The sequence below is a fragment of the Numenius arquata genome, chromosome 4, assembly GCF_964106895.1.
Source record: "Numenius arquata chromosome 4, bNumArq3.hap1.1, whole genome shotgun sequence".
NCBI classification, from domain to species: domain Eukaryota; kingdom Metazoa; phylum Chordata; class Aves; order Charadriiformes; family Scolopacidae; genus Numenius; species Numenius arquata.
The window spans coordinates 73989727-74001834 of NC_133579.1; the positions used below are offsets into that span (position 1 = coordinate 73989727).

The window sequence follows — 12108 nt, forward strand, 5'->3', positions numbered from 1 at the left end:
CCACGGGATGCAGCTTCTTCCTTCAGGGCACATCCACCTGCTTTGGCATGGGGGCCTCCGCCAGCTGCAGTGTGGATATGTGCTCCACCGTGGTCATCCACGGGCTGCGGTGTGGATACCTGCTCTGGCAGCGACTCTCCACAGGCCGCAGCTCCCTCAGCAGAACCCACCCGCTCCGGCGGGGGCTCCACAAGGAACTCTGAGGGGGGACGCGGCCGGAGCCCTTCCTCCCGCTCTCCCCTCGGGGCCGGCAGGGCTCTTCCTCACGCTTTTCCCCTCGCCCCTCACCGCCGGGCAGCCTCTGCCCCTTCTCAGCGCCGCTTTCCCCCCGGCGCCCGCCCGTGGCGCTGGGTCGGTTGGAGCCGGCTGGGACCGGCCCGGGGCAGCGCGGCCTGGCCCCCCGCCTCACAGGGACCCCCGCAGCGCCTCACAGGGACCCCTCCAGCCCCTCACAGGGACCCGGCAGCGCCTCACAGGGACCCCTCCAGCCCCTCACAGGACCCCGGCAGCGCCTCACAGGGACCCCGGCAGCGCCTCACAGGGACCCCTCCAGCCCCTCACAGGGACCCGGCAGCGCCTCACAGGGACCCCCGCAGCGCCTCACAGGGACCCTTCCAGCCCCTCACAGGGACCCCGGCAGCGCCTCACAGGGACCCCTCCAGCCCCTCACAGGGACCCCGGCAGCCCCTCACAGAGACCCCTCCAGCCCCTCACAGGGACCCCTCCAGCCCCCGCCAGCTGCTGGGCACATAAACCTGACAAAAGTCCGAATTAATGACCCTCTATATAGTTCATCCGAACTAATAACCCTCTTCACTTAACTCATTATTGTTTCTGCTTCTCTCGAAGGCTGAGACCAAAATAAGATGTCTGCCACAGCCACCTTTTCTCTCTCCACCACAAAGCTAAGCTAACCTTCCCTTCCCCTTCCCCTTCCCCTTCCCCTTCCCCTTCCCCTTCCCCTTTCCCTTTCCCTTTCCCTTCCCCTTCCCCTTTCCCTTTCCCTTCCCCTTCCCCTTTCCCTTTCCCCACCATGTCTTTGGGTGGTTTGCTGTCAGCTCCTGCCCAGGCCCTTGGAAAGCCTACGAAGGAGGCAAAACAAACCTAAGTTATTTCATTTTGAGGTAGTGGGGTAGGTTTTCTATCAAAAAGGGTCGTTACTGTGAAGCAGCCCACAGGCACTCGTCCCTGGGGGAACAGAGGAAGCCGCCTTCAACTCTACAAGAGGTGAGATCTTTTCCTGTGGCTTCCTAAACCAGATACGTCTTTTCTTTAAAACTAAACTTTCTCCCTGTTTTTATTTCCATTCTGTCACGTTAAATATAGGTATCACATTTTTAAAAAAAAAGAAATACAGATTTTTGCGGGAAAACATTCCATACAAAATACAGAAAAGGAAATGAAAAAAAAAAAAAAATCTCCATTTCCATTAAAGGGTGATGCAACTTTTTTTTTTTTTTTTTTTTTTTTTTTTTTTTTTTACTTCATCTCAGTAAGAGTTAATGGCTCGGGCGCTTTTCCTGTGTGTTTTAACGTGTAGCAATGAAGTCCGCGTGATGAAATACGGCAGAAATAACGCAGAGCTGTAGGGCATCCTCGCCCTCCTGCAGCAGCACCGCAGCATCGCAGGTAACAGCGGAAGAGGCATTTGTGGGATGAGACGTTAGCTCAGCTGTTTAAAAAGTTTAAACCTGGGTTCACACAGGTCTGAAGAACTCCCGATAGGTCCCAACAGAACAGTAATATTTTCAGCTGGCCTGAACGTTAATCTTCATGACGAACAAGGGGATAATAACCTGTCCTATTATACTCAAGGGACAGATACAAGACCTGAAACTAAAGACAGAAATTCCTTCCCGTGTCTCTCAGGCCCCATTCTGTGAATGGTGCCTCTTTTGAGTGATTTCACTGAATACTTGGGCAGTACAGAATTATTATTTTTTTTCTTCCATGGGAGTGCAGATTTGCAGAAAGACGTTTTAAATTTATACATTTGTTTCTAAGAGGCTGGAGATATTCTTATATCGAAGGAATTAGGTTAGGATCTTAGATGCCAATTTTCTTTTTCGGAGTAGGTTCAGTATTTACAGCAGGTAAGCTAAACATAGCCTGAATAATGTCAGCTTACACCCATTACAGAATCTATTTTATTTTTCTACACTGTCCTCCAGACCATATAAATTTAGCCATGCCCTTAAAAAGAAATGAAGCATGATTTCTTAAACTGGAGGTGCTTGTGAAGCTGTAAACATTTTATGCTCACTTTTAATTTGCACAAAATATTGAGCTTTAATTGTTCGGTGCTTAGCTGTTCAGCGCTTAGTTGTTCAGCTGTTTAAAAGGGAAGCTCGATGGTTTCTTTAGACAAGTTGAAGAGATCATCCCCCGAGCCTCCTCCTTAGCAGTGACAAAGTCAAATTTAAAGGCAGCTGATTAAAAAAAAGAAGAGTGTGAGCATCAGAACTAGCAGAGCCTGGTTGCCAGTGCAGCTCTGCTATGAAGACCCTTCAACCCTACCTCTGTTGAGCTTGTCCTACTGCCTTTTTTTACAGTGGGAATACTGGAGGGGTCTTTAAAGTATTACCAGGCTGCCTCATTTTCACAATATTTGTGAAGAGTTGAATTACTGTAAGCTCCTCCACTCTTTCTTGAACGCTGCCGGTGTCAACCAAGAGGTCCAAAGTTAAAGGTCAGGGAAAAGTTGAAGGATTGCAGAAGACAGCGAGGCCCCAGGACTACAGGCTAAACCATTGCTACGTAGCACCAGCCACACACTTCTACTTTGCAACAGTCATAATACCTTCCTCTCCCCTCTGCCCCCAATGCTCCTTTCTCGGTAAAGACAAAAAAAAAAAAAGAGAAAGACCCATCACAGCTTCAAAAGATTTGACCAATATTACGCTTTCACTGTTTCTCTTGACTGATCAAAGGCCATACAATGCTACAAAAAGGGGTGAAACGTCATGGGAAAACACCCCAAACAAAACCAGTAAGGAAGCGTTCTCATATGCACTACTTAGGTTAAATAGGTTTCTTCGAACGGGATGAAAAAAGAAGTCACAGAAAAAGGTTAATTTGTTGATTCATCTGCTGCTTGAAGAACCAGATCGTGGCAGTGTATGAAGTTATGAAACTGTTCTCTCCAAAGGCAGTGTTTCTACACTCACTGGTGTAGAAAACTGCTAAAGGTTTCTATGAAAGTGTCTCACCGATAGCCAAAACCCTGTCATTTATTCTTGACAAGCGTCTCAATTAAGTAGGAAGAAATCATATGAGATGTAAAAAACGTCCTGACTATTATAATCTGCAGTTAAAATTTGCTGTACCAGCACAATTTTCTTAATATGCTTAATTTTAAAGATAAACTTACATCCCATTAACTAAAAAAAAATTTCATAAAAATACTCATAACTTACTGGAGATCTCCTAACACCACAGTCAAGCAGAAAAAAAAATAAACCAAGTTATTTACGAAAATCTCAGGCAACAAACTCAGCTCCCAGGCCTCGCGCTGCAGAGAAATTCCTGGTGTCAAAACCTATGGCTGTTCAAAATTTCCTGCTACAACATCCACCTCCAAGGCTCTGTCAACGCAAGTGTGACAGTCTTTTGAGACTAATGGTATGTTAAGAGTAGCCCGAACGCTTTCCCAGCTTGGAGGCAGTTCCCTGTTCAGCAATAGCTACTATCAGCGGACCTGTGCTCCTGTAAAGCAGAGGGGGTTGGAGGGGGGAGGAGAATCACCTCTCCTACCAAAAATAGTTATAAACAAGACAAAATTGGTGGTCGCAAAGATAACAGTAAATCGACTGTAGTAACCTCACGTTTCCTGTTTCAAATATATTTAGCCTTTGGCTAAGTTGAGAGAACAGTAGCTGGCTTTCTTACTAGCTTCCACGGTCTTGTTAATGAGCATATTCTTGATCTCTCCCATCCTCTGGACAGCCTAAATAAACGGTATTTTTTCCCCTTGTTTTTCCCCTCCCCAAAGCTCGACATGGGGTTTATCTTTTTAAAACAAACAAGCAAAAATCAATGCATTCTCCAGAAACGCCACTCTGCTTCTGCCTTTTTTTCTTTAAATTACCTTCATAGAACAAACACAAGCCCCAGTAGAGTATATGAGGAATTACATCAGAAAACTTCTCACTATGTGACGCAACGTGCCCTTGCAGACACCCATTTGGCATGAAATTATTCTGACACAAAGATACTCAGTGTGTCTTGATGCCCTGGTGGAAGAGGCAGACAGCCTGCTTCCTTCACATGAAATTAAGAGTGTTTCTCTTTGGGAACTGCTGAGTTCTGATATCCTGCATTACAAGAAATGTACTTTGCCATACCTAGACAATGGGAAGCCTTAAAATAAGTCAACAGTAGGAAAGAGGGGTTGGACACTGCATTCCTGGAAGGTAGATTTGGACCTTAGAGTCAAAATAGTCAGCGCTCAAGGATTATGTCTGTGCACCCTATAGGAGGCATCTGCTCCTGTTGAAAGGTATTACGAAATTCTACTTTTTAGAAGTAGGAATTAACAGGAAACACTTTAGATCCATTTCTTTCTCTCTGACAGGAAAGATTTATCAAGAGGATTACTATTAATAACTCATGCAAATCTTTTCATACAGCACTTGACAGTATAGAAACCTTTTCATCACACGTATTAAACTTCCCCTAAAATATATCTCGTTTGCATTTTCTGTTCTCCTCCGGTGAGGCATGAAGAAGAAAAACTCAGCAGTGCCATCAAAACTGAACAGGTTCATTCTTAGCCCTGCCTCCTATTTGGAATTTGGAGATAGAGCCACAAACTTCAGAGTCCTCATAAAAGCTTCATTCTCCAGCTCCAGGCCAGCTTTGTTATCTCCCAGACTGCTTTCTCCCTCGATTTCTGGCAGTTACTGCCCTGTTCCCAAACCCTGGTAACGGCCTGTCCTCATTCCTAGGTTTTCCTATAAAAGCCATTCCCGCTGCTGTTCTGGGCCCCCAGAAGTTTTCAGAAATTAAAACAAGTAGTGATCTGGCATGAAATTACCAACTAGTAGGGTGAGCAGCACAATTATGATTCAGTCAGGAACTGAAGCTGATATATTTACTGTTACAAAACCGTCATGTCATCAGGAATAATCTCAACTGACAGACAAAGCCAAAGCTCAGCTAAACGGAGCCCGGTACTTGCAATAATTAATGCACTTTCTACATCGGACTGTTCTTTATGTAAAAAAATTATTCTCTTTTAAAGTCTTTTCTGATCTTTGTTTTAGAGTATTTTCTGTTTTCCTTCAGGGTCTTTTTTCTTCATGTAAAGACAAAGCAGAGTGCTCAATAAGCTGTTTGAACACTGCATAGCTGAAGGTGGTACCTCAACATCACTCCATTGTCTTCTCTTCCACACCTTATAAACACAGGACTGCACTAACATTGTGTTTAGTTTAGCCTCCCTCAACAGAAAAGAAAAAGTGGGCTGATTTGATGCTTTCTTTAAAAGGGCAAAGAGAAGAATGCTTGCATTCGCTTAAACGAAGCAATACCCCACACTGCTGACAGATTAAACCTTTAAAGTGTAATTTTAAAATGTAAAATGTTAATATAGTATCCCTTTACTGCAAAGGGGTTTTTAGGAAGAGTTGGTTTGGATTTTTTCACTTTTTCATATTGACATTGATGCTTTTATCAATTTAAACACACTAACATTAAACTACTAAAAGGGATATAGGTTTCAATAAAATTCATTTTTTATATCTTTAGCTCATATAACCAAATGAGCTGCTTTAACTTTTTTTAAGCAGAAAAGATAATAAAGTTAAATGAAAAGTCCCAGAGCTTAGTTTTAAAACTAAATGGTATTTTAGATGAAACAGTTAAAGAAAGCAGAGTTTGTCACTCTGAGATAAAGAAAATGGCTTAAATCCAGCTTCATATTATGAGGATTCTTCTTGGAGCTGTGCAACTGATACAGCTCCAAATTTATCTTTCTGAATCATTAATGTACCAGAGTGGTTTATCTTCTAAACATTTTCTAAACACCTGAAGAGTATTAAAGGATTGAGGGGCTGGAGCGGGTCCAGAGAAGGGCAACGGAGCTGGTGAGGGGTCTGGAGAAGAAGTCTTGTGAGGAGAGGCTGAGGGAGCTGGGGGTGTTCAGCCTGGAGAAAAGGAGGCTGAGGGGAGACCTTCTCGCTCTCTCCAACTCCCTGAAAGGAGGGTGTAGCCAGGGGGGGTCGGTCTCTTCTCCCAAGTCCCAGGCGATGGGACAAGAGGAAACGGCCTCAAGTTGCGCCAGGGGAGGTTCAGATTGGAGATTAGGAAAAATGTTTCCATGGAAAGGGTTCTTAAGCCTTGGAATGGGCTGCCCAGGGAAGGGGTTGAGGCCCCATCCCTGGAGGGATTTAAAAGCCGGGTTGCCATAGTGCTTAGAGACATGGTTTAGTGATGGTTTTTATCAGAGTTAGGTTGATGGTTGGACTAGATGATCTTAAAGGTCCCTTCCAACCTAGGCAATTCTACGATTCTATGCAGAAAGAGAAGGAGAAATATCTAACATCCTTTAGGTCAGAAAACACTTGAGTAGTCAGATTCTGTTAGTCGTACTTCACTGCTACACCCACCCAAAAGAATGCAATTCACAAATGAATTAGGGCAGTGGAGAGGGAAAATTAAGACCGATTCTAGCTTGCACATATAAAGGGTACTGCTTGTTCTGACATTCACTGCAGTATGTAATTACAAATACATATAATTAGGTGACTTAAATATCACAAAATGACCCCAATGCTGCTTTCTGCATGACTTGGCTATGCAACCAAACTTGGCAATGCAAACCAGAAATCAATGTCGCTGAGGACTCAGAAACTATTCTAAGAGTTTTTACTTGAGTCATAAGGAAAAAGCATTATGAATTCAGGTAATTATTCTAGAAGACCTAGTGCTTCTGAACAAAGGGGAAATTGGAACCCAAACTAATAATGTATACAGTTGTGATACAGTTCCAGGTTCTATTTGCTCCTATTTGCTCAAGTTTCATCAGTAGCTTCCTGAAACTCCTTAAGCCATAAAATGGTTTCTTTTTGGAAGACCAAAGATAGAAACGTATGCTGTAGCTAGTGTGCATGAATCAGCTGTGAGCATCTTAGTGTTTTCTGGAACAGACACTGCAAGCAAGAAGCAGCTAGGATTTAATGAATGTGGTACGGAGTTTTAGGAAACCTGTGTGTTTAAAAAACAGCTGTGTTACTTCTTGCCCCTCTGAAGATCTCAGATTGAATTTAAAGCACATCTTACATGTAACAGCGTGAAAGCATAACTGAGCTGAAATCTTTGGTTTAGTGCACTGGCACGAACTCTACACAATTACTGCGATTACACTCTGGCTTGTACTTTACAAAGTATCATCACGGATTACAATGCAGTAGGCTTTAGTCAACTTAAGAGGGCTTTACCTAGGAGAGTGATCAAAGAATTGAAAGTTTTACAAATAGGCTACTTATTGTTGAAACACATCTGTAGCTGTCATGTTCCCATTGCTCTTATTTTTACCACACATTGATTATTCATTACAAAACCTCTTGTGATAGCTTAAAAAAAATCCCCCTATAGCAATAGCTGGGATTTGATAATGAACCAAATCCAGGAAAAACTCAAGTTCCCCTTCATTCTAAGGGTAATTCTGTTAAGAGGCAAGCACCTTACTTGTCAAAGTCAAAACAAATCCTAGGTGTAGGTGGCTCATCTGTTCCGACAGCACTCATTATCATTTGTGTCCTAGATGGCAAGACATCCTTCTCTGCTCTTGTGATGATAAATTATAGGGAGAAAAAAATAAACTATCATGTAAAGAGTTTCCTGGCTCGCAGCCAGACAGATAAGCGGAGTGTATGGAGAAACTCTCCAACCTCTGCCAATACTGATGGGGGAAAAAAAACCTGATGAACAACAGCACGTATTGAGGGCGGCAAGAGGAGACACAATTGCAGATGGGCGTTTTGCAACAGCACTCTGAAATGTCCCATGGACATACATCTCCTTTAGAAGATTAAGACATTTCAAAATAACTTAACCAAAACCTGGTTAATTATTTATCATCCTGAAGTGAGAAGAGAAGAAAGAGGGAGTGGTATCCGCATTTCCATCTCTTGCTGCTTTGTTGGGCTACAAGCAACCTCAGGAAGTCAGGCAACTTTCCTATCCTGCTACAACGAAAATGGGAAAAGAGGAGGTTTGCACATCTCCTTCTATCTTGTGCTGTTGTTTTCATTTTCTTACATGACTCTTGCCCTCACCTTTGCTAAGAGGATGCAGCAACTGTTTCCTCTCAATTCCTTTCACCAGTACGTTCAGAACAGAAGAGAGAGCTTAGCCTCTACAGCAGGAGGAAAGGGTTGCAATCCCAAGAGCACATCTGCCATCGGCTCATCATGTTGGAAATTCCCAAGGAATTTTAACTTCACATTTCAGAGAGACGAAACAAGTGGGCCTCTGAAACCAAACTGTGGAAGGGGAGGGGGAACGTTGCCTCCTTTGCCTCTCCAATGAAATGAGCAGCTGACAACTCCATATGGCTCCTTTTAAGTTTAGTGCACTGCTTGCTCTGCAAAGGTTCCCTTTGATTCCAGGGGAAACTTTTGCAGAAGGAAGTATTGCTCACCGTATGTAATGTTGGCAGGATAAGATTCCCCTTCCCATCTCACCTTTGGGAGGTGAGAGGAAGGAGATGAACATCAAGGCTCAGTGTGCCAAGGCTTGAAAATGTATTTACATGCTACAGTGGGACTCTTGGTTTGAACACCAGCCACAACACCTCTTCTGCACTTTGGGTAGTTCATTAACAGAAATCAATACAAGCTGCCTTTTAAGAAAGCCAATGCTTGTTCGTTGAGACACCGTGTAATCCCTTTTAGCAGAAGCATCAATGCTTACAAGGTGTGCAGTAAATTATAGCAAAAACCACAGAATGGCAAGGCTACAGAAAATGTTTCATTTCAGTGCAAACTTAAAACCAAATACATTGAGAGGAAGAATAATAACTAAGGACCAGAGACAAAAGATGTGTTGCCTTTACCTGGAGGCCCTTCTTCTCTATCTTTTTCTGGAGTATCTGAAGGCACTTGGTGAAATCTGTGAGGTCCTGATCCAAGGTCTCAATCAACTCACATCCCTAGTGAAGAAGCAGCAAAACGGAGAGAAAAAAAAAAGTAAGTCATCTTTCAATTTGGTGAAATTAACTGCAGCCAACAACTCTTAAAGTCTCCGCACGGAGATGCAGAATTAAGTAAAAGACTATTAGCCTTACACAGTCCAAAGACCATAGGACCCAGCTGAACAAATTATTATGAAACAGCAGTTTGACAGGCACAGGAGTAGATATTCAAAACCCATTTGAGTACGTGTGTGAGTCTGGATAAGCATGTTCTAGGATGCTCTGCTGGATGGCCAAGCGCGGGATGCAGTGAGCCCTGGGTGATGAGTAACTTCCAGGATCAGGTTCCAGGACGACGACTGTCCTCTCTGGTGGTACCGTTACTACATTTCTGCTACGTATATTCAAACGTGTATAAATGCAAGCATACACAAGCATTCAAGCTTCCCGGAACGAGTGCAGTTGTACTAGTTAATTTGCCGTGATACAACAATTTCCTTGCAACAGGGTAATACGGATGAGAGCATGTTAAAGTGGAGAAGAGCAGGAGTACAGATTTCTTAATTAAGACCTAACACAAGTCTTAAGACTCTGATAAAAAGCTGAGTAAGGAAAAGTAGAGTATATCTACCACATAAAGTCACTATTTAAAGAGGTTTCAAGGATACAAAACACCAGTACACCATTGTAAATTAAAATAAGAACCATACACGCTGGATTTAGAGGTTCCCTCTCCTACCACTTCAAGGTCCCCTTAAAAGCCTTCTAGCTTTGTCTTTATGTGACAGATTTTATGTTTCTGCTCTGCACAGTAACAACTGATAAGAGAAAAGCATTGCGACTACAGAATCTTTGTATGTGTGCCTGTGTGTATAAAGTATATTACATTGCTACATTAGAAAAAAACCCAAAATGTTAAAGCTGCCTGTACCTTAGTGGTAAAAATAAAGGTATGGAAGACAAAATTTTCCAGATGAGGGCATGGATGCAGTTTAGTGGATTGCATGCAACAAAATAATGAGTCTCCAATAGGAAGACATACACTATGATTGAAACGCTTCCCTGCACAGCCAAAAGGCATATAAATTATTACAAAACCATCATGCAGTAGGGGATTTGGATGAAGTGGGAGAGATAAGGGAGGAGATAAAGGCATGCTTTATATTATGCCCCTTCTCCTCCCTCCTCAAAAACTTCCGAAAGGAAACCTGGTCAAAAGTAGTAGCCCTTTTGATTCCCAATATTGCTCTAAATGCCTTTTCAGGTAGTAATAACGGCCCACAGCTGCATACAGCTGCATCGACGTGTAATCAAAGACCTCCCATGCAGAAGCAATGCCACTGCCCCCACGAAGAGCCTTGGGAAAAGGCAGCTGGAGCCTGGACTCAGTGCTAAGCATCAAACAATCCAAAGAGCTGCCACATCTCCACTCTTCACCAGGGAAGGTGAAACATAAAAGTGGCAGAGGGAGAAGGGACACAAGCCATCTGGAGCCTGTAACGAACATGTGAGTTGTGCGACGGCAGCCAGAGACACCCAGGGAGCCCGAGAAAGGTATAGGGATGTTCAGGCCCACCCAGAAAGCTCACAGTTGGACCTGAAAATCACTGAAGGGAATTTGTTAATCAAAACCCCTCTAAGTGAAAAGATGTCTCATTCACCAAGAACGGGGTGCTCTCAGACAGTGCGATCAGCACTGATAGTGGCAACAGAGACCAAGCTGTGAGAAACTGTGAAGAGACAGAACCTCCCCCAAAACGAGCCTTTGAACAGCATGAGAATGTGACAGATGAAGACTAAATCAATGGCAAGGACAGCTACTGCTGAGCATAGGAGAAGAGACAGAACCTGAGTTACCAGCTCTTAAATTAGCAGCAGAGGGAAAGGTCTTTTATCTTTTGCCAGGACCATTCCTTGACTCCACAGCGCTGGCAGAAGTGGTTCATAGGTACTGATTTATAAATAAAACATTCAACCCCCACTTCCTCCCAGGACTTTGAAATATTCCTTCCTGCAGTCACTAACAATCCCAATCTCCTCCTTGGACCCTCCTCAGGTTTTGGCAGCTGCAGGTAGACTGCAATTCTGCTTTCCACCCAGGGAAAGCCAAATTGTCTGGATTTTTTTCCTGAGTGAAGATCTACAACAGCTAAAATTATTTTATGATTTATTATATTATGCTTTCTACTATCAAAACCATTTCACTTGTGGATAGTTCTTGCCTAGCTTCTCGGGATGTTCTTCATTAAGAAAATATTTCAGAACAACTACAAGGTACTACCAAGGCAAGATAATGTCACCATGGTGGCTGGAGAGCACTGAAGGTCATTTCCTGCAGCTCCAGAAGAAAGCCGTGATGTACCACGCATAGCCATCCTACGTTCAGCCCTGCTACTGTCTTTTCACAGAATCACAGAATGCTATGGGGTTGGAAGGGACCTCTGGAGATCATCTAGTCCAACCCCCTGCCAAAACAGGTCCACCCACAGCAGGTTGCACAGGAACGTCGCCAGACAGGTTTGGAATGTCTCCAGAGATGGAGACTCCACCACCTCTCTGGGCAGCCTCTACCAGGGCTCTGCCACCCTCACAGGAAAGAAGTTCCTCCTCATGTTTAGGTGGAACTTCTTACATTCAAGTTTGTGCCCGTTCCCTCTTGTCCTGTCCCTGGGCACCACTGAAAAAAGACTGGCCCCATCCTCCTGACACCCACCCTTTAAGTATTTATAGGTGTTGATCAGATCCCCCCTCAGTCTTCTCTTCTCCAGACTAAAAAGACCCAAGTCCCTCAGCCTCTCCCCATAAGAGAGATGTTCTAGGCCCCTAAATATTTGCACATATTCACAATAAAATGTCTCAAAGATATACCACAGAAATACGATCTAGATGTGTAAAAGGGATGTCAAATGCACAATTCACTAAAGGCAGGTTACTGCACCCATGATATGGATATCGGGATGGTTCTCTGGCAG

General features: G+C 43.8%; 1 protein-coding gene across 4 annotated transcripts in view; it reads right to left on the reverse strand.

The window, feature by feature from the left end:
* Nucleotides 1-12108, reverse strand: part of TPK1 (thiamin pyrophosphokinase 1) — a 361500-nt gene that overhangs the window by 131912 nt on the left and 217480 nt on the right. For all 4 annotated transcript variants that reach the window (XM_074146493.1, XM_074146492.1, XM_074146494.1 and 1 more), the window contains one exon: nucleotides 9059-9154. In XM_074146493.1, coding sequence (XP_074002594.1) covers nucleotides 9059-9154 — 96 coding nt within the window. The remainder of the gene's footprint in view (nucleotides 1-9058; nucleotides 9155-12108) is intronic.